This window comes from Calypte anna, chromosome 3, assembly GCF_003957555.1.
Source record: "Calypte anna isolate BGI_N300 chromosome 3, bCalAnn1_v1.p, whole genome shotgun sequence".
NCBI classification, from domain to species: Eukaryota; Metazoa; Chordata; class Aves; order Apodiformes; family Trochilidae; genus Calypte; species Calypte anna.
This window is the reverse complement of record NC_044246.1, coordinates 64,297,332-64,320,236: the sequence shown is the minus strand read 5'-3', so window position 1 is coordinate 64,320,236 and position 22,905 is coordinate 64,297,332. Positions and strand designations below refer to the sequence as shown.

Sequence of the window (22,905 nt, the reverse complement as noted above, 5' to 3'; positions counted from 1 at the left end):
CTGCATCTGATACTCTGGTGTGGACTGGCAAATTTATATCTGCTTCAGTAGCTATTTATCTTACTTTTAAAAAAGGGTTTTTAGATATAAAAAATAGTTAACATGGGAAAAGCCCCATAACTTAAACTACTACTTTCATTTCTCTTAAAATCCCCACATAATTAACTTCAAAAACCCCAACAAAAATACAAAACCAAAATAATAAACTGAAAATTGATTAATAACTCTATTACATGGCCATCTAAAGATCACATTGCATATTTAGGCTATTCAGCTCCTGTATTAGGTGCTTTAGCTTCAGAAAAGAAAAATTATACTCAACAGGGGTTGGCAATATGGAATTGTGTCTTCTTTTACAAGATCATCAATCTAAGAAAAGATTACATGCATATATCAAAGCCACATAATTACATGCTGAAGGTGGCATCACTGTGACCCCAAATTTAACATAGAAAATTGTAGGACCAATGAATACCATATTCCAAGCTTACTCTTGAACCACATAATTTGGGTATACTCAGGAGGCAGTTAAGTAACTCTTAAAGGTTGTTACTGCTCTTAACCAGAAACACCTGAACGCCCTAGTGTGTGTTGCTTTCTGCTTTCAAGATCCTTGAGTAATCAGGTGTCTGTAATACCATTTGTAGATTTAAAGGAAACATTATCCAGAGAGAGGAACAAGGGACTCATATGGAAATCCCTTTTATAGATGATAGTTTTGTAGAAGGAGTTATTTCAATCTGATACAAAAATATAGGAGGAAGTTTTAGCTCTAGGCTTTTGGTGTTAGACCCAGGTTTTTGTATCACTGTTTTCAGAAAAATATAATTTGCATAGATACGTTCATATAGGCTTTTAATAAAATGCAGAGATACTAAGGCAGATTGGAAGACTACAGAAAAATTAAAATTTCCTTTCGGTGTGTTATAATCTTGTAGTTTGTTCTGGCTTGGCTGATGGTCTCAGTGTTCATCATCTTTCCCCAGAGGATCAGTTAAACTAATTGACCTTTTGAGACTTTACATACATACCCATGACTTCTGAGAATACGTTTTTGCATTCCTGTGTTTTAAACTTTCGACAGACCATACAGAGGACCAATGCTCAGAACTTCTCCACATCCACGGGTTACTCCTTTCCTAACTCAATCTCCCTTTAACATTCACAGGTACACACTGGTGGATATTTTGCGTGCCATACTTCTTTCTTTAGAAGCCATGATAGAAGACCCCGAGCTTCAAGTGAATGGATTTGTTTTGATTATAGACTGGAGCAACTTCACCTTCAAGCAGGCCTCCAAGCTCACACCAAGCATGCTCAGATTAGCCATTGAGGGCCTTCAGGTAACCTTCTTTCTTTTCCTGAGTCTCCTTGGATTTGCTGTTCATTACAAATCTGGATGGCAAAAAACCCCAAACAAAACAGAAATACAGGAGTTTCTGAACAACCAAGTTACTAAGATCATAAGCTATGGATGGACAGACAAGGCTCAGAAGCACAAGCTAATTGATGAGCTCAGTCAGCTCACTCCTGTAACTCCTGGTGTGTAGGCTCCTTCGTAGCCATCATAAATAAGAAGTAATTTTTCTGTCTTTATTCTGATTGGGCTGGCTTCCTGTAAACCATAGCTTCTGCAGAAGCAAGGTACAACTAATCAGTCTAACATCATTTTGCACAGGGCTAATGAAATATGGGTTGCTGCTGCTATGCCAGGTTGGTTTTTTTGCCATTGATTCCATGGAAGACAGATTCTACATCATTTGTGCTGGAAAGTGTGTGGCACTATGATCAGACAGTTAACTGGCACTGTTTAGGTATCCAAAGTTCAGCATGTGCTTGGCTCTTTTACTGAGTCAGGATTAATTTGAGAAGCAGCTTTTGGCACCGAGTATACAGTGATTTCAATTTCTTTCTGCTTGTTGTTAATGCACATTACATGGCACAGGCACAGTGGTGGAAAGGACACTACATCACTCTTGGCTGTCTCCTGTGATCTTTAATGCTTATTAAAATGAAAAACTAGAATCTGTAAAGTACTTGGCTGTGCAAGCTTGAGTTGCTTAAAAATACCAGTAATTCACTCTTGTGGCAGCATGCCTTGTTTTTGCAAGGACATATTTTCCTGTTGTGTGATTTTTTTTATCATTTTTTATTACTCATAAAACAAAACTGCCTCATCTTTGAGCTTTTTCACTTTGATTTTGCTACTTTTGAAGAGACCTGTGTAGTAGTAGTGTGGAGTTTTGATCTAGATCTTGAAGTGGCTTTACCATTTTCCAGCCTGCTGTTGCACACAGAAAGTTAGTGATATCCAAAAGACAAAAATCTCAATTTTCATTTTGTTGTGTTTCCTTATGAAACTGTGTGGTTTCATGGTCTTGAGAACTACTTCAGAAGGCAGTAGTGAGAGCTGTACCCTAATAGTACATAATTTTCTTTTGCTTTCAAGGACGTATTTTTTTGGTGGTGTTTTATCAAAGTTACCCATTGTTTTCTTGTTTAGAACATGAACAAATAATTTAGTAGTCCTTGTTTTTAAGTGGAGGCATTTCTTCTTGGACATTAATCAGACATGGTTATTTTGAGGAGCAAAATAATGGATAACTCCAGCTGAAAACATGAGGAGCAACTGAACTTCAGATGGATTCTGTGTTCTTCTGCTATTGGTTGGTTCATTATTGAGCTGAGGTCAATGCCACTGCCTTGACTTCTCCATTTGTATGTTCGAATATCCCAAGTCTGATGGTGGGTGACCAGGACATCATTGTGTGGCCATTGTCTTTAGCCCTCTTGACTTTATGATTGTAACATCTGGGCATGAAAAACTCCAGAAGAGAGAATGAGAAAGCACTGAAATGGCAAATGTGAGATAAAATTCACCCAATGCTCAAGGATTCTGTCCTAATCTGTGAAAGGTATTGCTATCTGTAAGCAGCAACTTGTAGCATAAAGTCCTTTGAAGAAATCAATGAGTTGAGCTCTTATAATGGACCCTTTCATTTTCTGCAGAGAACTGAGGGTGTGAGGGCTAACATTCTTCCGCTAGCAAGTGGTATATTTTGCCATTAATACTACTTGAGGGCTTGTTGATTTTATTCCCCTTTTATTTTGTTTTTTCTTTTACATTTTTCTATGTAAAGACGTAGCAGAAGCAATGGAAAGGGCTAAAGATAATTGCACCGAGTGTCTTGGAGGGAGAACCTCACTTCAAAACCAGTTGCTGGGAAAGATATGCATGGTAGAAAGGGATAGAGAGTGATCCTGGTCAAGACACAGGTTCAGCTGCACCTTCTCCTAAGATTTCATGCCTAAAATGTTACATTCTCTTACCCTCATTAGGGACTGGCTTTTATTTTGTACAAAAAATGCACAGCAGAAACATAATTCTGAATGATGTAAAAAATAAAAAGTGCTTAGTCAGGAGTTATGAAAGAGAACAAGAACAACTCACACACGTTTTATTTATGACTTTGTAAATACTCTCTATTTAATGTGCTTACTCAGAGAAGTAGAATTTGCTTTGGCTTGTAAGTTTTAACTGTGCTCAAGATACTGAACTTTACCATTTGGGGAATTTAAATTTCCCAAATGTTACTTGGGTGGAAAGGGACAGTGAAAGTGGTAGTTATGACTGCAGAGTTTGATGTTAACCAAATCCTTTTTCCTTCTGAATAAAATCTACAAAATTTACATTCTATTTGCTTAGCTTCCATGGTGAGCAGAATATTGAATATGGCATGTACCAAAGTGAGTTGATTACAAGCTATGGCATTTCTGGGCTCTTCACAACTGTTTTTTTTAGGAAATTGCTTTTGAAAGTAAGATAAGTAAACACATATGGTTTTCTACTGAATACAAGTTCTGCTGTACACTTTGTCTCCATATGTATGTTAAATGGGAGCATGAAAAGAATCATATCCCTAACTAAGTTGTATACATTAGGAAAACCTCCTAGGTAGTTATTTTCAGGAAAAGAGCCTTTGGCCATGGAATTTTTAATGTTAAAAGATGTTTATCTGTAAACTGGTGTGAATTTCTAGCATATCCATCCTAACAGTGCTGTACCAACCAATTCATACAGTGTATAGGTCAGTGCTGAATTTTTGACCAAAGTGGGTTTGCTAACCAGGAAGAAAAAGCCTCCTGAAGTGGCTGGGGAGCTTTGCTGAGATTCTTAGTGTTATAATCGTAGCTGATATACTGGTTTTGTCCTTACAGAGAAAAAAGGACCTGTACTCTTCCCTGTGGATGCCGGTGGCTGTGGCATTTATGTTGCTCCTAGTAAATGGGAAGGGGGAAAAGCTCTTAGAGCCCTTTTTCCTTCTGTAGTGAAAAATAAGAACATAAATAAATGCCACATGTAATATTCTTTATTTTGTGATAAGGGTCTGTCTGGATTAGGTGCCTAGATTTTGGCTCAGAGCTGTGAAACCTGAGAGGAAGGAAAATACTCTTTGAGAGGACAGACCAAAACCCATGATCTGACTTTAGTATCTTGTCTTGACTTTCCTCAGTGAATTTAATGAATCCCAGGGTCTAGGTGCTCACTTTTCCCCACTCATTGCTTTCTGTATCTGAGTGCTGATTTTGGGCTTGTGAAGAAACTCATGTTACTCATGGGGAATTTTGTGTGCTAAAAGTTTAGTTCTGTTCAGGGAAAACATATGCTTGTGGAAGAGCAATAAACTGGGGATCTCTAAAAACATAAAAACATGTAAATATTCAGGATTTCTCATGCTGCACATAGAGATGAGGTGAATGCTGAGTGGAAATACCACATAGGCTGTTAATATCATATAGACTCTCATTTATAGGTCTCTATTAAGGACAGGATATAGAGTTTGATGGACCTTTGGTGGGACTTAATTAAGTTGTGTATATACATTCCACCCCACTTTCTCCCATTTTTAATAAATTTGCTTTTCATGTTCCTGGCACTTCCATGGCTCCTTCTGCTCAAACACTGGGCTGAGAACACTTGAGCACTTGGAGAGAGGAGGTTCTGGTAGTGATGCTTTTCTTTATGCTAGTCTTTTTGTAGCTGCCTATATGGGGTTTTCATTAAGTATCAAGAGAGCATTGTTTTCACAAAGAAGGTAAAAACAGTGTCAAAGACCAAAAATCAAATTTGAAAACTATATTGAAATCTGGGGTTTATTATTAATTCTGACAGCTTGGAGTGTAATTGTAAGTGAACTTTGCAAAATGGAAAGGGGTGGGTATTCATAAGACTCTTTTTGATTAACCGATATTTAGGATTCAAAAACCTGGAAAAATAAATCTTCTTAAAGACATGATTTCTATTTAGCTCATAATAGCAGTTGCATACGTGACAGATTTGTTTTGCATGTTGTCATTCAGGCAGGCTCTATCTGCAAATTCTTTGCAAAACTGTTTGGTTATTGGGGGCTGAATAGAAATGCTTTCCCTCTTGGTAAAAAGCTGGGAGAAAAGAGATGATACACGTGTAAACTGGGAGCAGAACGTATGTGGGCAGTCAGCATTTTTTTCAGAGGACAGGGGGCTCTTGCTAATGGTTTGAGGATGCTTACAGGAAGAGAGAGCCAAAGTGTTGTGGGGGACAAGGCAGGTCTTTCAACTGATCATGACTGGGTTTTGTAATAAAGGAAGGCTTCATAAGCTAAAACAAACTTGTTACTGTGAACATGAAAGCCAAACAGAAAGAACACAAAGACAGCACGCTTGCAGCTACTATTGCTATCTAAAGGATCTTTCAAACAGATGTTTTTGTGAGCTATAAGGATAATACCCCCAATCAGATTTACTGCATCATGGTAAGGTGGAAGTAACACAGACTAGAGCAGGGACAGTCAGTGGTGATGAAAAGAACAGGACTTCCTACTCCCATTTTCTTTGAACATAAATTTCATTTCTTTCTTACAGAGAATCTTACCTGAACATCACAATTCTATTTAGATATCCACAGATGATGCTTTCATTTCTGGACTACATCCATATGGCCAGCAGGTTGCAGCATCAATAATTCATCAGTCAGGAACTTCCAAAACTAAGGATGCCTTTGTAAACAGTGTTTTGACTTTGTGTAATTACATGGTCACATGCTCTGTGCAGTGCCTAAGATTGCTCATAATGAGCTTAAGGAACAGTTACTCAGTGCTAGCAATGAGTATCAGTGAGCAGCAAAGTACAAAAAAAAAAAAGCTTTACATGTCTTTGCATCCAAACTTAAAACCATAAGAACGTTCATTATGTGCTTGAGTTTTCTGCCAGTTCTTGAGAATAGGGTCCTGACACTTCAAATAGTGCTTAGGAGGATATTAAAAAGTAACAGGTTCAAGCTTTTAATGGGAATATATTCTGCTTTCAGGAGGGCTAGTAAATCATGTAGCAACTTACATTCACTTTTTTATCAATGAATTAAGCTGCTTGTAAGTTCTAGATTGCCCTGAGCCCAGGACCAGCCCAGAAAGTGGAGGAATGTGCTTGTCAACAGCACAATTTCGTACCAGTTCAACTCATGTTCTGCAGCAGTAGCAGAACGGGATATTTTTCCTGAGAGCTTGTTATTCTACAAGTTTGCCCATACTTGATCTTCTCTGCTTGTAGGAAGGCCAGCAAAATGGCCTGAGAGCGATTTACTGTGGAAGCAGGGTGGATTGGAAGTAATTGTTTAGCTTCTCACTTGCTGTCCTGATGTGCTTAACCTTCCAGGTGAAAAGGAATTTGATGGCCAGAGCTCCAGTTTGGTTGCTTACAGGCATTATCTGTATAGATGTAGCAATTTTCAGTGTGGTCCCAGCAGCTAACCTGTTGTCTGAAGACAGAATAATTAATTTCCTTGCCAGATTCTTTTATGATACTCATCAATAAAAAATCGTTGGATGTCTTTTAAATGGTAATTTATTTGCTCTCAGAAACACACTTTTAAGATGAAGGGATACTATTTTTTTTTTCCCAGCTGAGACCTATTACACTAAAGATTACTGTTAAATGTCTGCTAATTTGGCATTCCCACCGTGACAGGCCATGGTCTGATTTTCAGTCACCTTTTATATGTTTGAAGTCCAGCTGCCATTTATTTCGATCAGGAAGACTGAAGACTTCTGAAGTCTTGATCCTGAAGCTGGGAGCTCAAATTCTAGCAGGGCCTAAATTTAGAGCTCCTCATCAGATGCTCTTTGAACACATGTAATGCTGTGTGGGCTGCTGTCTCTTGGAAACAAATGGTAAGATGGAGTAAACTAATCTCTCCTTTCACCCCTGGAAACTCTGTTGTGTAGCATCTTAGTGAAAATGTCAAACACTGCCACCAAACACTGCCACTGGAGCTAGCAGAGTAACTGCCCACAGAAGGTTGTCATCCTCCATGTGAACCCACGCAAGAACAAGAGTGGGCATTTTGCCAGTGTTTTGCAGATATTTGCTGTAAGCATGGAGTGATTGGCTGTGAGGATCTTGGCTTTTGTTCAGGCACTTTGATCTCACTGGCACAGCCACTTCTGCCTGTTCCTTCTGCCCTATTCCCTCTGAGCAGCCTTTGTCCCCATGGCACTCCTATTGACATTGCTTTGCTTTCCAATAATCTTCACTGATGTGCTTGATATTTTTTTTTTTTTTTTTTTTTTGTCTCAATGTCCTGATACCATACTCCAAAACCTAAGTCCCTGTGGGTATTTACGGGGCATGTTGAATTCATGTTAGACTTCTTAGGAAATCTCAGACTTTTGTTGTCCAAATCCTCTCGACTTTTCATATCTAATCAGCTTTAAATCTCCCAACTTCAAATCTCCTCTTAACCAGTGTTCCCATTTCTCTTCTTTCCAGCGCTCGGGAAAGGAGGGCTAAAGAGTGAGCCCTGATCTGTCCATATGTCAAGTGAGTCCTCCAGCCACGAGGCTATTAAGAAAACAGTCCTGGTAGTTCCTCAGACTGGAGCTGGTCTGCTTGGTATATATGCTTCAGTGCTCATGAGGTCATATAGGAGATGTTGGAAGCATCTGGGAATGACGTGGCATTATCCAAATAGAAGATTTTTTTTTTTTAATCTAAAGTTTTATTGTACTTAACAAAGCTGTTGTTAGTGTAGAAGCCAGTGAAAATGCTCATAGTTAACATTTTTCCATTAGTTCTGTCAACAGAGAAAAACATCCAATTAAAATTATTGCAGCTTGAGAGAAAGAAAATAGAAGACATTCTTCTTGTACGTGCAGACTGCCTCTTTCATGAGCTTTTGCTAAATGCTAACCACTTTTCTGTTTTGTTTATTTTTATTGGGAAACTGAATCTGTCTGTATTAAATAAAGGTAGAGAGTAAATTTCTCTGATTAAGCTGAAAAACCAATATGCTAGGGCGCATGGTGCAAGCATGAGAAAAGGAGGGCTTGAAGCAGAAACTGGGAGTAGGGAATTAGCTCTTGGCACTGTGATTGACTTCCTGTTGTCTGGTAGGTCACCGTTCAACAATTATATGGCTGTGACCATTCCTCAATTTCAAAATATAATTATTTGTGGAAGTGCTTTTTCTCAGTCAAGGTCTAAATATTTCTCTTTGCTTCAGTATCTTGAGGCCATGAAGAGCATAAATTTTATTCCTCCATGTAAGGTCACTCAGAAATAAAAGTAATTTGTTTTAAATCTTAATTTCAGGGGCAGAAAACATGTTTTAAGATCAGAGTTCACCTTCCTGCTCAGGGAAGATTATCTCATGCATTGTATTTTCTAGTACTTCACACAGTTTAAAGTATTGGAGGGAGGTATGGCATGTTCTTTGGACACCTTTCTGTGACTGCTTGCTCTTTGTCTTTCTTCTCAGCGTTCATCTTAATTTTTATATTTCAAAATGTCATCTCCTATAAAATTCTTCACTATTTCCCCACGTGCTGTTGGGTCCAGAGCAAGGATTGCTGTGTGACTCTCAGTGAACCAAAGAAAGGAATTGTTTGATGGAATGGCTGGATGGTCACACCCCAGATGTTGTGACTAATGGCTCAGTGTCCAGTTGGAGATGTGTGATGAGTGGTGTTCCACAAGGGTTGGTACTTGGACCAGTGCTTTTTAACATTGTCAGTGACATGGATGGTGGAATCAAGTGCCCCCCTGGCAGGTTTGCTGACAACACCAAACTGTGTGGTGAAGTCAACACACTGGGGTGAAGGGATGCCACCAGAGGGACCTTGACAGCCTTGAGAAGTGGGCTCATAAACACTGCCAAACTTCTTATTTTCCAGAACAGTACTGCTTATTTTTTTGTGTGTGTTAATTTCATTTGGTGTTCTGCTCCTGTGATAGTTATTTTTATTAATCCAATTTGAGGGCTTTGGATGTAAGCAAAATTTTGACTTTGGTTATAAGGTGTTGCCATGAAGAAAAAACACTGCTATGATATTTCACTAATGTTGAAAACCATGGGAGTCTTCTCTAGGGGGAAGTGCCATGAAAATGTGAAATTATATCGCTCACGATGGTTGCTTTCATCTCATGTTTCATAATAATAGAAAAAATTAAAATTAAGAAAATTAAAATCTTGTATGTTTTAATAGCCATCACTATGTTTAAATAAGTGCTGCTCTGGTGATTTAAAGTAATTCAGAAATTGAAAGTGTAAATTTATAGCACAAAAAGAGAACTATATGTCTTAAGGAAAAATTAAATGTGAAATCTCTTCAATCCAACTTAGATATATAATTAAAAATACCCAAAACATACTCCAAAACCTGAGGCAAAATGTATTTCTCCAGTCATTTCCTGCATATTTTTGCTGAGATCAGAATAAGTTCTTAAAAACTTAAAAAAAATTTTTTTATTACTATTATTATCTGGAATAGGAAAAGAATTCTTGTAATCTTTTCCAGTGTCTTCTGTAATAAAAAGGATCAAGCACTAATGTTTTCTCTAGGCTTAATGAATATTCAGACATGGATGAGGGCTGTCATCCTATTGGTGGAAATTTAGGTGTATATTAAAAAAAATAAATTAATAGAACTAGCACTTCACTTTGATAAAGTCTTGTGTCAACATATCACCCAGAACAGTTCTGCCTGGTTGGGGTTCTTGCTGGTTCTTATGTGCTGTTCCCCTCAGAGTATAGAGATCTGACTATAAAATGTTTATTCAACCCCCTTATTTTATAGGACTGACTGCAATAACACAAAGTGGCACTGGAAAATGTATTTCAAATATATTTGTAAATTTCTTACTCTTCTAAATTGATTCTTAAGTATGTCCTACATCTGTTATGTAATAACATAATAATTTTGGGGAGGGCTTTCTGTCTGCTAAGAACTGGATTTCAGCCCTTTGCTCCACTAAAAACATTTTCTGAAAGGAAAAAATGATTCTGCTCTGACTCGGGAAAGAGCTTCCATAAAAATATGTTTAAACTAGAGTTGTCATTAGTCTTTACTTGATATTGCACCGAATGTGCCTCATTACCCACAAAATCTTCTTGGGAGGTGCCTTCATCCTGTGCTAGGCTATTGGACTGAAAGTCTTATGGAGGGCATTGTGTCTTCTGACTGAAAGCCACTATGCTAAGTATGAAAATTCTGGAATAAATCATACAGCAATGGATCCTTCAGACCTTCATACGAAGAGTATAGTCCAGACACTAGTGAGTGCGTACAGAAACAGTGGATACATCCAGTAATTCAAGTTCAATAATTAAAAATCCAGCCTTTGCAGTAGGGATTTTCAGCCTGCTGCAGGAGAGTCTACAGTGAAAATGTAACTTCACTTTGGGAGGAAGATGGAAAAGATTTGAAGGGTAGTGCTTAACAAAGGAGAAGAGAGGGCAGAAAGGGTGTTAGGAAAAGACAGGAGAGTTATGAAAGTGTAGGGCAGGGTGTAGGGGAGAATGGAGATTTAAAAGCTGCCCTTCATTTAAGATTTTGCAATATGTCAAAGGAGACAATTCCATTTCCTATTTTATGGCTGTTTCCAATCTCATCAAGTAAAATGTCATTTGTAAAACAAATTTGTAAAGGCTATACTGCCATACCATTACAAAATAAAAATTAATTTTCTGTAGTCATAGCTGACATGCACCTGCAATAATTAGCCTATTATCATGCCACCAAATATCATCAGTCCCCTCTAGTTTTAGCTGATAAGCACACCACCATGGTGTCACCATGGTGACTTTGACAGATCAAATGTGCTTTGGGACTGTGTTCCTCCTCAAATCTTACTCTACCTTCCAGAAGAATTATTTGGGTTAGCTGCGTATCTCTAGCAACATTTCCATTATGAGCGGATGCAGTTAAATAGTTAGAATTGATTAGGGAATATGTAACAATGAGGAAGTGACTGAGCCCCTTAACCACTTATTTCCCCATCCTTTATCTTTGGGGGTTTTAGTGATGCAGAATTGCAGGCAAGGCACAATGTATGTTTTGGGGGATTAGCTGAGCTCCATTGGGTCAGGCTTTTCAAAGCTTTTTGTTAGGAATATTGAGCAATTGATTTTCACTGGAAAACCTGGGGGCATCTTCATCCAGTTGCCATCAATATGATCCAATTGTGTTCTCCACAGAAATTCAGCAGTGGTACAATTTAATGAGACCAGTGAAAGGAATCTGACTGCTCTATTTATAGCACACTAATTGATCAAGGTAGCTATGATAGGAGCAAATTTAAAAAAAAATAAATCAGTGCAGTATCAAATAAAAGGAGCACTCAAGCCTTCGAAGAGAGCTGCATGGAAAACCAATTAAGAATGACTCCATTTAGCTTGGGCCCTGTATGTTCTTATGTTAAGTTGTAGGAATTAAATCACACTGAGCAGCATTTTACTTGCAAGGTGAGCTTTACTATATATTTTCTTCTTCATCCTGTTGGTATTCTCTTACATTAAATCTTCCTGATGCATTGTTTTACTTTAACATAGTGACTCTAAATGTCTTCTTTGGAGAGCTCCCCTTTGACAACCTTCTGCATTTTTGTAATGAGCTCTGATGTTCCTCCCTGAGGATGTCAGCCACACTTTGTAGCAGAACTGTGCAGCCTCTTGGCTGTGTGTCCAACACTCAGGCACAGTCCTAAGTCTCAGGGTTTTCACTTGAGTGCAGGGAGAAGACGGTCTGTCTACCTCCATTCTCATTCATGTCATTACTTGTAATCATAGTAGATACACAGAGCATAAACTACTTGTACTGATGGCTATTGTTTCTTAAAGCTGTGTAATGGATCTTTGCTTCCTTCTGTAATTGCATTTTTCCTAGCAATTTCTGCTAAAGTCCTGAAACCCACTGTGCTCTGTCCCTTAGAATTTTGGTCTTGTGGCAGGTATTCTGCTTTACTGAGTCTGTCTACATGCCATGGGGATGACTGCCTTTCAGTACACTGCTTTTAGGTTGCTCTAGGAGGATGGAGCAAGCAATAAATACCTTAAAAGCATTTTAGCAGTAATTTGCCTCAGAAAGAGCCAAGAGGGAACACACATACAGTTCGGTGACTTTAAATGTGCTCTTTTTTCCCTCGTGTTTGTACATAACACAAAGCTTTTACCTCTTCTAAAGAACATGGCAGTGAGGGAGAGAATCATGTGTGCCTTATGTGCAAATCTGCCCAAGCTAGCAATGTGTGTCTCCTTTCCTTCAATGCTTAAATGTGCTTGCAATTAAATGAATAAAAATCTTGTTTTATTTTATGGCACATAGGATAGAGCACTTAGGTTCATTTTCTGAAGGAAGCATGCACATACATATTTTGCCAGTAAGATAATAAAAGCCATGGCCTCATGAAGTAGCTGCACAAATAATTCTGAGTTTATAGTGCTGAACATGAAAGAAGTAAATAATCTGTACTTCCATGAACAGCTAATTTCCGTGGGCTAAATTTATATAACACCAGTAGCTAAGCATATGAATGGTGGTACATTTTCTGTTCATTCAGTTTTAAGCATATGCAGTGGCATGGAGTCATGGCTTAATTAGCTAGATGAATAAAGTTGGAAATATTGTCAATTATCAATATGGTCTTCATCTTTCTTTAAGCCCCAATTGGGAATCCAGTTCCCCGTGACATCAGCGGTTGCCGTGGTGAACTTTCATAAGCTAGTCTTTAATCTTTCATTAAATCACCAGCTAGAGAAGCAGACATGAGGACCAGGATTAAAAAAAAACCCATGCAGTTGCAGCACTGATGTCTTCTCTGAAATAAAAAAAGAAAGGCAGGCCTCTGTGTTTTTTTGGAAAAAAACGTATTTTCCTGCTTTAGTGAGCACACTTTCTTATCCATGTATATATCTAGGCAACACCATAAAAGCAGAATTTGCAAGATGCAAACAGAGTTGAGATTCATAGTGGCTGAGACCTCAAAATCAAATATGACCCTAGAACCTGAATATGATGACTGGCCTCGCCCTTTTGTGTGCCATGTTTGAGAATAGAGGTAAGGGTACCAAGCTAAGCAGCATTTCCTCTAGTTACATTTGGCTTAAAAGGTGGCAATATTTTAGAGCAATGAGCTGTGATTTTAGCTTATTGCATAGGAGGGGGGGGTGGCTGTAGAAGTCTCCAGGTGAGCTACTAGCACAGAGGTGATGTGTGGATGTGATGCCCAGGCTGACACAGAGGGAGAGAAGAGAGAGGCAGGAGGCAGAGTTCTTTGAGGGTCATGTGAAGGAGAGAGGGTTTGTAGGGTTGTTTGAGAAACAGCTCAGATTTGAGAGGACAAATGGAAACCAAATTTTGATTGGCAAGCCCCCATGCTTGTGTTGCACTGAGCTGGGGTTAGAGGAGAGGAGCGGTGTCTGTGTCACTGCTCAGGGACATAAAGGTGCTATCTCTAAAGCTCTCCTTTTGGAACAACCTTCCAATATAGCAGTTTTGGTCAATATGTAACTCTCTCATTCTATGCTGTTTTGTCTACTAAGAGAAAATTCTTCTTTCAAATGAATTTTAACGTGCTTATGTCATTACAGCATTACAGCTCTAAGAATACCATCACCGTAGCTGTTATTGGCACAGTTGTTCTCAGCAGTTCATTTCTGCTCAGGTCTCAGTCTATCAATACAAAGCTCTTGACTGAGGCTGAATGTTGAGCCAGTGCTTACCTGTGTTTGTTCAATATGTGGTGTGACCACTTTTTGGGAAAATTGCAATGTTGTATTAGTTTTCCTGCATTAGAAATGGGAAAGCCATAATTTTACAACTTGGAAATGGAAAATATTTTAAATAGGTAACAGAGCTACAACTCCTTAGTTTAATTTTTATTAACTTATTATTTATGATTTTTAATTTTTTGGTTTTAATAGTTTTATTTTTCAAATACATTAATTAAAAAAACAAAAACAAACAAAGAAACCAACCCAGAAAATAGAAAAACAGAATCTGGAGGGGTTTGCTTTTTTTTTTTTTTTTCAGTTTGGGATTGATTTCCTTTGATTTCATGGAGTCTTGTGTTTGAAGCTTTTATGCTTTCCCTAAGGCTTTTCCTTCCTGGAAAGATTTTTTTTGACAACTTTAAGTCAAAATTAGTGCACTAAGCTGTAATTTATGTTGCCAAGCATTATTTCCAAACACCCTGCCTTTTCACACGTTAGGAGCACACTGGTAAAACAGTGAAGAGTAGAAATATCTTTGCCCACATTGCAAAATGAGAAATCCCTGAGAGCACTCTGTTGTGTTTTCCCAGCAGAACCAAGCTCATGCTTATGTCCTTGAAAAATATCACTTGCATGGATGACAGGCTGTCACAAGGTTGGTACATGGGTTATTGCTGTGAGATAGGAGCCTTTTGGCATTCTTCTGAGCCACTGGCACCATCTGTCCCTCTTCCTGAGGTAAGGCCGGATGGAGCAAGTGGAGCCTTGGCATGCACTTCGGCTTTTTATTTAGCATTCCTGAGCTTGCATCAGTCATGGGCTGATGGAGAGGTTGGTTTAGGATAACTTGGTTTGTTCCATGTTCTGCAGCAAACCCTGGGTTTAATCTGCTTTGATTCACATCCTCCTATTCCAGGAGACACCTATGTTTTGCTGCAAAGTAGATGGTTTCAAAATTGTTGTTCTTGTTGTTAGTGCATTGGGGTAAGTGTTGGTTGCTTCTCACCCTCTCCTAGTTCAGAGGCTGTATTTTCTTTCAAACATACAATAAAAGCTAGATGGGAGATTCAGTCAGAATTCACATAGACTGCAATTCTACTCACCCAAATAATGGTCAGCCTGGTTTTCTTCTGGTGGGAAATGTGTTCCTTCCCTTTCTCTCTTCGGTCTGATCCTTTCAGTATAGAGTGAAATTCATAGCTTGGAACTCCTCACACCCAAATTGATCAAAAAAGGGCAATCCCTAAATTGAATAACTTTTAGTCATCAAAAAGTGTGGCAGTAGGCTAGTAAAGATAAAGGGGTCATGTTCCCCAAAACCTTTTGTGTGGGAAGACATGGTAAGTGTTAGAGGAGATGTTAGAGGAGAGCAAGACTTTACAGATAATCCCACGGGTGTGAGTTTACTAGCTGAATGCTTTTTGGAGATTGCTGCGACACTACGGGAAGATTAAAACTGAGAGAATTTAGAGCCAAAGAGTCTGATGGGTGATTCTTGGCTGTGGCAGCCAGAACAAGTGGAGGGATATGTATTTTGGCACAGCGATGACAGTGAAATGCACTTAGGTAAAGGGAGTTCTGCAGGGATGATGTTCAGTGGGAAGAATGCAGAGGATAAAGCCTTAAGTCTTTGGGATGGTGAAAGGTGCCCTACAGCATTGAAACTGGGGAGTGCAGTTTGCATAGAAAAGGGAGACTGAGGAGGAGGCAGAGAAAATAGGTAGCACAGCAACTGAGGACATATCTTTCCTTAAGCATTATTAGTAAAATAGAGATGGGTTGAACATTGAGCGATTTTACAGCGGAGGGTACTCTAATGCATTTATATACTAAAGAAAGAAGATGGAAGGGTGAAAATAGGAGCTGTCACTGCAAGAAAATGTCACTAGGAGTACAATTAGAGGAGTTAGTGCTGAAAAGACAAATCTCCGGGTTGTTTCCCAGGTAACAGGTGAGTGTGTCAGAGGCAGGCAAGGTCCAGGCTGCAGAGTGGGACTCAGGAGTAGAGGTTCATGTTTGTGTGTGCCATTTGTTTTGCCCTCATTTTCAGAGTCCTAAAATAGATCTATTTTCCTTCAGTATTACATAATGCTGACTCAAACTCAGCTTTAAACATCTTTAACCAGTTTTAACAATCACATTTCTAGCTGAGACATGTAAGGCAATGAGCACTGCTTTCCATCCTGACAGGCAAGGCTCAAAGGTCACCTGCAGTGAGCACACAGGTGTCTTTCACCAAAACTGATCCAAGCTTTTTCATTCTCTTGAGGTAGACAAGATGCTCCACTGGAGAAGGTTCAAACTTTCCTGTCCATGGTGCCAGTGTCTTTCTGTGGCTGACATCTCTCCCTGTGCTTTCTTTTCCCCTGGTCCCATCTGCAGGCTCCTGCACTCCTGTAGCCCTGCAGCTTCAGAGAGCTGGCGGCGATCGCCAGAGATCACCAGAGCTGGTGTCAATTTGATGTGGGTTTAAACAAAGCTAGGCCTGCCAGGTTGGACAGAGAGTTGCTTGCTTGAATTTCAAAAATCTGACTTCTGGTTTGATTCTTGCTTCAAGCATTATTTCAGATCCCACATCTGAAGAAAAAATATCTGCTTTACCTGGCTGGGAGCCATGTCCTGGACAACACAGGATGATCTTCACTGGCAATACTTTTCATCAGCAGCAATGGTAGATGATGCACTTTTCCACGTGCTTTGATAGCAAATAGCATCTGCAATTTTTACTGCTTTGTGTAGTACTGAAAACCACACAAATATGATAGATACAAATCAGAGTAGAATCATATTTTATGTGGACTAAATACAACTGTATACAGCCTGCTAATCATGACACTGCTTTCATTTTACAAACCTGGTGCTCTAGTGGAATGCACAGAGCAAGCTTTTTGCTTTGATACTGGGTTAAATTAATCTGTCACCACTTGTTTAACAATCTCACTTTAGAAAAGATAATTTAATTTTTTGTGAACACATCCACATCTGTATATATTTATACGTCAAAAACACAATGAGAGAGAGCTTTGCTCCGAAAGGTACTTGTAAATTGATTGTTCTTCTGTGAAGTACAAAACCATGAAAAGGCCCTGATCACATTATTTATTTACTATAAATTGAGCTTCTCAGTTAGCCAAACTCCTGTTCTCACTGGGGCTGTGCTGTTCACCTTGCTGATGAAAAAATTGTTCTTATTGTTATGCTTATGAAGCCTCTTATATATCAAAAAAGCATTCAGTAGATACTCAGTTGTGGAAACTGTTTCCAGACAGGTGGATTTTGAAAAAGGAGAATCTCATAGTCTAGATGAGTTACTCTTTAATATTATATGAAATAACTATTGGTATCAACATTTACAACCCACGGGTGGATTATTATTTATTTTTGGACTTGTTAATTGTGATTTAGACTGGATCTCATTCTCACGTGATGCAGAGTCTCCTCAGAAACATGTTATGCTGCTGTATATGAGGTTCTCCAAAACCCCTGTGTACTCTCAGCAGATCTGCTGGTCAGTAAGCACTGCCCTCACTTGCAGCTGATGCTCAGAGCTGGGCTCTTTCTGCTCCCTCACTTTCCTCACATACCAGTTTCATTATGGATAATGAGTTTAGTTGGAATATGGACAGAATTTCCTTACTTAGCATTTATCTTAACATACAGTACATGGTAGATTACTCAGTCCTGTAGGAAAGGAACTGGGATGCAAGGACCTGATGAATAAGAGAAAAATAATTATTAAGTATTTTTCTTGGAGGATCATTTATATCTTGCAACCATTTCTAGTCTGCATTTCTGGCTATACAGAATGTGGACAACAGAAGTTTAAATAACAGACAAAATGAACAGAGCAGTTGTGTGATAGTAATTTTTTTTTTTTAAAAAAAAGGCTGTTCAGTAGAGGTCACTCTAGTGGATGGAAACAGCTCCCAGGACTTCTTAATATGTATTTACACAATAGAACTCAGAGTGCTTGAGTAGCCACACTGTTTAATTAGTGGTATTTAGAAGATTTAATCTGTGTAATCAATAGAGTTTCAAAGGTCTAAAGCCTACATTTGGAAGCAAATATTTTTCTTTGTGTGAGACGTAATAATTTTAAATTACTTCATATTTTCATGGATTTCTTGATGTTTTATAATGGGCAGCTGCCAGTGGACAGTGTCTCTGAGAGAGTGCAACTATGTCATATTAATAAATCAGACATGGTCAGGGCTGCTCCTTGTGCTGGAGCAGCTATGTCCTGGCTATTAAAGTTTTGTTATCCTAGGCAGATAGCTATATCCAAAGTGAATATTGGGAATGTGACTGATTTGTGCTACCTTCTAAGTTGTCTGGGAGAGTGCTAAGTGGCTTTGAGTTGCTCTGGCAACAGGATCGATAATTGAGTTTTTCCTCTATCAATGCTTCTGGGTATTGTTAAATGCCTGGTATATTTGCTGCTTGGGTTTTGTGAAACATTATTTTCTCTATCTTGGTATTTCTTCTGGTATGTTTTCATAACTCAAGGCCTGTCTCCCAGACAGAGATTGTGGAGTACAGCTAATGCAGTCAAACTTGTGCAAGTCCCCAGTGAGCTAAAGTCAGCTGTATATGAAAAGCATGGCTTTGGAGATCTTTGCACTCCTCTTTGCTAGCTGGTGTGGCAGGACTCGAATGTCACAGAGTTGAGCTGAGCAGGCCCACTTGCTATTAACCTTTATGGATCTTTTCAGTGTTAAGTGGTTTTAGTGATGACACAATCACTTCTTGCATCAAATAAATTGTCACATCTGGTGTTTTTCAATGACTGTGACTTAGGCAGCTGAATGCTGCAGTAAAAATGCTGGAGTCAGCTGAAAGTATAGAGGGAGTTTAGATAGACAGAATAAGATTACTTGAGTTATTTGACCAAGACACAGTTAATACTTCTACTTCTGCAATGGTACCATGAGACTTCGTGCAACCAGAAGTGGTCAAGACCTCAGTTGGTTTTTTTTTTTTCTGCTGGAAGTTGGCAGCTCCAGCGAGTACATCAAGCCTGTTTAATTAGGCTGGAGCTTTGGGGCAGAGTTGAGTATGAAGGAGAGAAACCACTTACTGAAGTGCCAACCACCATTGTGCAGCACTTTGAGATTAACCTACGTGGCCTCACTTTGGAGGTGAGATCTGTCATGGATCTGGGCAATGAAATTTCCAGCAATCTAGCATCTCAAAAAAACAAAGTAATCTGTTGGAATACTGAGAATGTCTTGGGACACATAGATAGTGCTTGCCTGTAATTTACTTCATCATGTAACTATCTACATCAGATCTGCATGAAATTCAATTTCTGATTCTGCAGTAAGCTTGCATTTTGTATGGCAAATAACTATAATGTGTTAATGTAGCTCCAAAGTGCTGCATTCATCTGCACAAAACCAGGGGAACTGTAGTTCTTTCAAAAATTCAAGTAGAAATATTAGAACCTTTGACACCACAGCCTTTCTAAGAAGAGCAGCAAATTTTCTGTCAAGACTAAATGAAAATGTTGACATCAAGTGTCTCCCTTCTAGAGATTTTTTCTTTCCTTAGACAAATATCAAATGGGTCAAAACTGAAATGTTTGGGAAGGCTGCCAGTACTGAGTGGAGCATTCAGACACCTCACGTCCCCATTTCCCTCTAGGCTGTATGTGTTCTGTCTCCAGGAGAGACTACTGTGCATTGTAGGAAAAAATATTTCAACCAAATAATGTTGTCTTTGTGAGGAAATGGAAGCTTAGAGCACTCAGACTACAGCTCCTAGGGCAGTAGTAATAGCTAGCAAGCATTTTGAGATAATTTCCCCCTTTCTGTTTGTTTTTACATCTGCCTTCCTCTCCTCCATACTATATTTCAGTGAACTCAAATGCTAAGGTTGCCTTCGCCTTTTATATACTGGCAAGATTTAGCTGCTGAATTCTTATCACAAAACATTTAAATATTCATGCTGGGTTTAATTTTAGTGCTGAAAAGCTGTAGTGGATATGATGATGCAGGAATTTGGGTTCAGAAAATGGAAGACTTTTTAATGTTCTGTCTATGTGTGAAGATTTATCAGTTGGGCTACAAAATGAGCAAAGCTGACTGGAGTACTGCTTTACATTATCTATTTCAGTAAATACACATCCAGGATCTTTAAATGCCTAAGCATACAGCTGCTATCTGATATCTAGAATGTGGCTTGAAACGTTGTTCATTCAGGATGAGAACAGGTATTATAAATCTATTGTACTACAATGCACACGAGAGCAGATTCTCTTGCCTTAATTGCCCAAAGAAAAGGTAAAAATGCAACATATTAAAAATGATGCTCTGAGTATTCCAACTGGAATTTATTATGTTTAATGACATTTAAGTCAATTACCTGTGCACTTCTTGTTTTTCTGTGTGCTGGCAGTGGGCAGCCAGTCTCTCCCTTGCTGGCATTTGGCTGATTAACTAGCCCCTTGCTTGATCTGTTTTCCTTTTTTTTTTTTTTCTACAGAGATTATTCTAATTCTTTCCCTTTTTAGTATGGTAACATCAAATTTGCTCAAGGTCTGTGAACTAATGTGGATTAAAAGTCAAGCAGCAGCAGCAGCTTTAATACATAATTGATACACCAGTAGGTCACAAAGAACTGATTCTGGTTCTTAGATAGGAAATGCCTTCTTTTTTTGTTCTGTGCTGATAGTCTGATCTCTTAAATCCATTTTAAATTAAAGTGAATGGCCTACTGGAAACTGACAAATTATCCATGGTAATAAATTATTTAAGAGATTAATTTGATGTTTGAGGCAGTAATGATTTTTATACACAGATGCAGATACACACATAGGGTCTATCTGATACTTTCTGTTTTGATTTTCGTAGGCTTCTATTCATTGGCAGCTGAAAATACCTTGTGTCTAGCAAACATAGTAGGAACACACCAAGAAACAAGGTGCGATCCCACACCTGTTTGTACCTAGCAGAAGATTTTGCTTGCTTATTTTTTTTTTTTAAGAGGTGCAATAGCTTTGCATCATGCTTTCCAGAGACCCTCAACAGCCACATCCCATTGCAGAAGGACAGATGAGAAGAGGCTATGTCTGCTGACACTAACATTGGCTCTGATTTTGCTTCAGCCTGTCAGCTTTTCTTAGCTGCTGAGGAATAAGGCTTGACTGCTCAGTTAAGTGGAGGTAGAAGCTTGCTTAAGGTTAATTGTTTAATGGTGTTCTCACTGAAGAGAGAAGTTTTGTGTTCTCAGGCTTGCTTTGAGGTACACATGATGGTTACATTTGCTGCTGTAGCATGAATGATGACTGGAGGAAGATGCTTTCAGGGCTGATTAAAAGCATGTATGTGCTGGATGGTGTGGTGCAGTGTATGGTACTAATGGATGGGAAGCCAGCTCTCCCTTCCAATGAGTCCATTCAGTCGTACCATATGTCTTCATCCCTTCACTGGGGATTTAGTTCTCTTCTCTTAAGCCACGCTGTAGAAGAGGGCTGGAAAACAGAAGGTGGCCACGTCAGAAAATCAGAAAGGAAGGAATGGGAAATAAGATCTTTTTGTACACTTTCTTTTTAGCTTTCTGTAAAAAAGCTACACCCTGCATTAGTGTAGTTCACTGGACTCAAGGTGCTATATTTTAAAGAATGTTTTAACAGTAGAGCAATAAACATTTTACAAGCTGTAGTTACGGACATTTGAAGCTGTTACATATGCAACAGCAGTATCTGTTGTTAATCAGTGCTATATTTGGAAAAAGACTTACTTTTAGATGCAAACAATGCTTGTTAAGTTGGTAGAGCTAAGTGCATAGAAGTAAACAATCATTTTCAAGATGGAAATAGAACTTCTTTTCTAGAGGTTTTCTTAACGAGTGGAGTCAATCTGAGTGTTGCATGTTTTCTCTGGTCTCTAAGCTGCCTTGCCTTGCCCTCCTGGGATGTTTCTGAGAAGCTGGGCTCAAGCTGGGTGTTGAGACAGAACGGGAGGACAGCTCATTCCCTGCCTTTGGAAACTGAGCCTGTTCAGTGCTGTGCAGACAGCTTGGCAGTAGCTTTGTTTTGTAAATCCCAGTTCAGAGAGTGTGATGTCTGAAGCTTCAGGGTTTTCAAGTCAGGTAAGACTTCATTTGGGTAAAGTGAGCCATACACATTTTCAGCAGTCACCTGTGATGAAAAGATGCGATGTCTCAAGCAAGCTGAGCATCTTGAGTTCATTAGATAAGTTCATTACATAGGGTAAATATTAACATCTACCTGCAAATCAGCATTTTAGTTAGTTTGAGAAGTCTGTCATCATATCGGTTGATTTAGTTAATGATGAACTTCAAAAATAGCCTGGCTTTAGGAAGTGAAGTGCTTTTGGAAAACATCAGTACTGCAATCCCTTAGTCATCTTCATGGCCCTTTGCTGGACTCACTCCAGTACATCCCTGTCTGCATGGTACTGTGGAGTCCAACACTGAACCCAGCACTCCCATGGTTTCAGAGTTCAGTTCTGTTTCTCTGTGGATCTCCATGTAACATGGAATGAGGCTACTCTTATTTTCTCTTGCTGAGAAGAGATTTGTGTGGCTTCCACTTCTGTCTTATCAAGAAGAGGTTTTAATTTCTGATTTTGATCTTCCATCTCCTTGGATATGACTTTTCAAGAGTTCCAAACCATCACATTGATTCATCACTGGCACATACTGATTGCACAAAAAGCATATTAGCTGAGTGCTAGATATTTATGATAAAACAAACACTTATTTATTTTTGCAGTTGTGATGAATCTCTTGGTTTTTTACTGGCAGGTTTTCCTCCCTAGCAGCTAGCACAGAGACAGCTGTGCTTATATGGCTTTAAAAAAAAAGGATTGATGTCTGAAATTAAGAGTTCAGCAACAGTGATTGATGAACCTTCA

At 38.9% G+C, this 22,905-nt stretch overlaps 1 protein-coding gene across 1 annotated transcript in view; it reads left to right on the top strand.

Moving 5' to 3' along the window:
- Positions 1–22,905, top strand: part of CLVS2 (clavesin 2) — a 49,576-nt gene that overhangs the window by 9,506 nt on the left and 17,165 nt on the right. Inside the window, exon 2 of the mRNA XM_008497329.2 lies at positions 1,169–1,343. Coding sequence (XP_008495551.2) covers positions 1,169–1,343 — 175 coding nt within the window. The remainder of the gene's footprint in view (positions 1–1,168; positions 1,344–22,905) is intronic.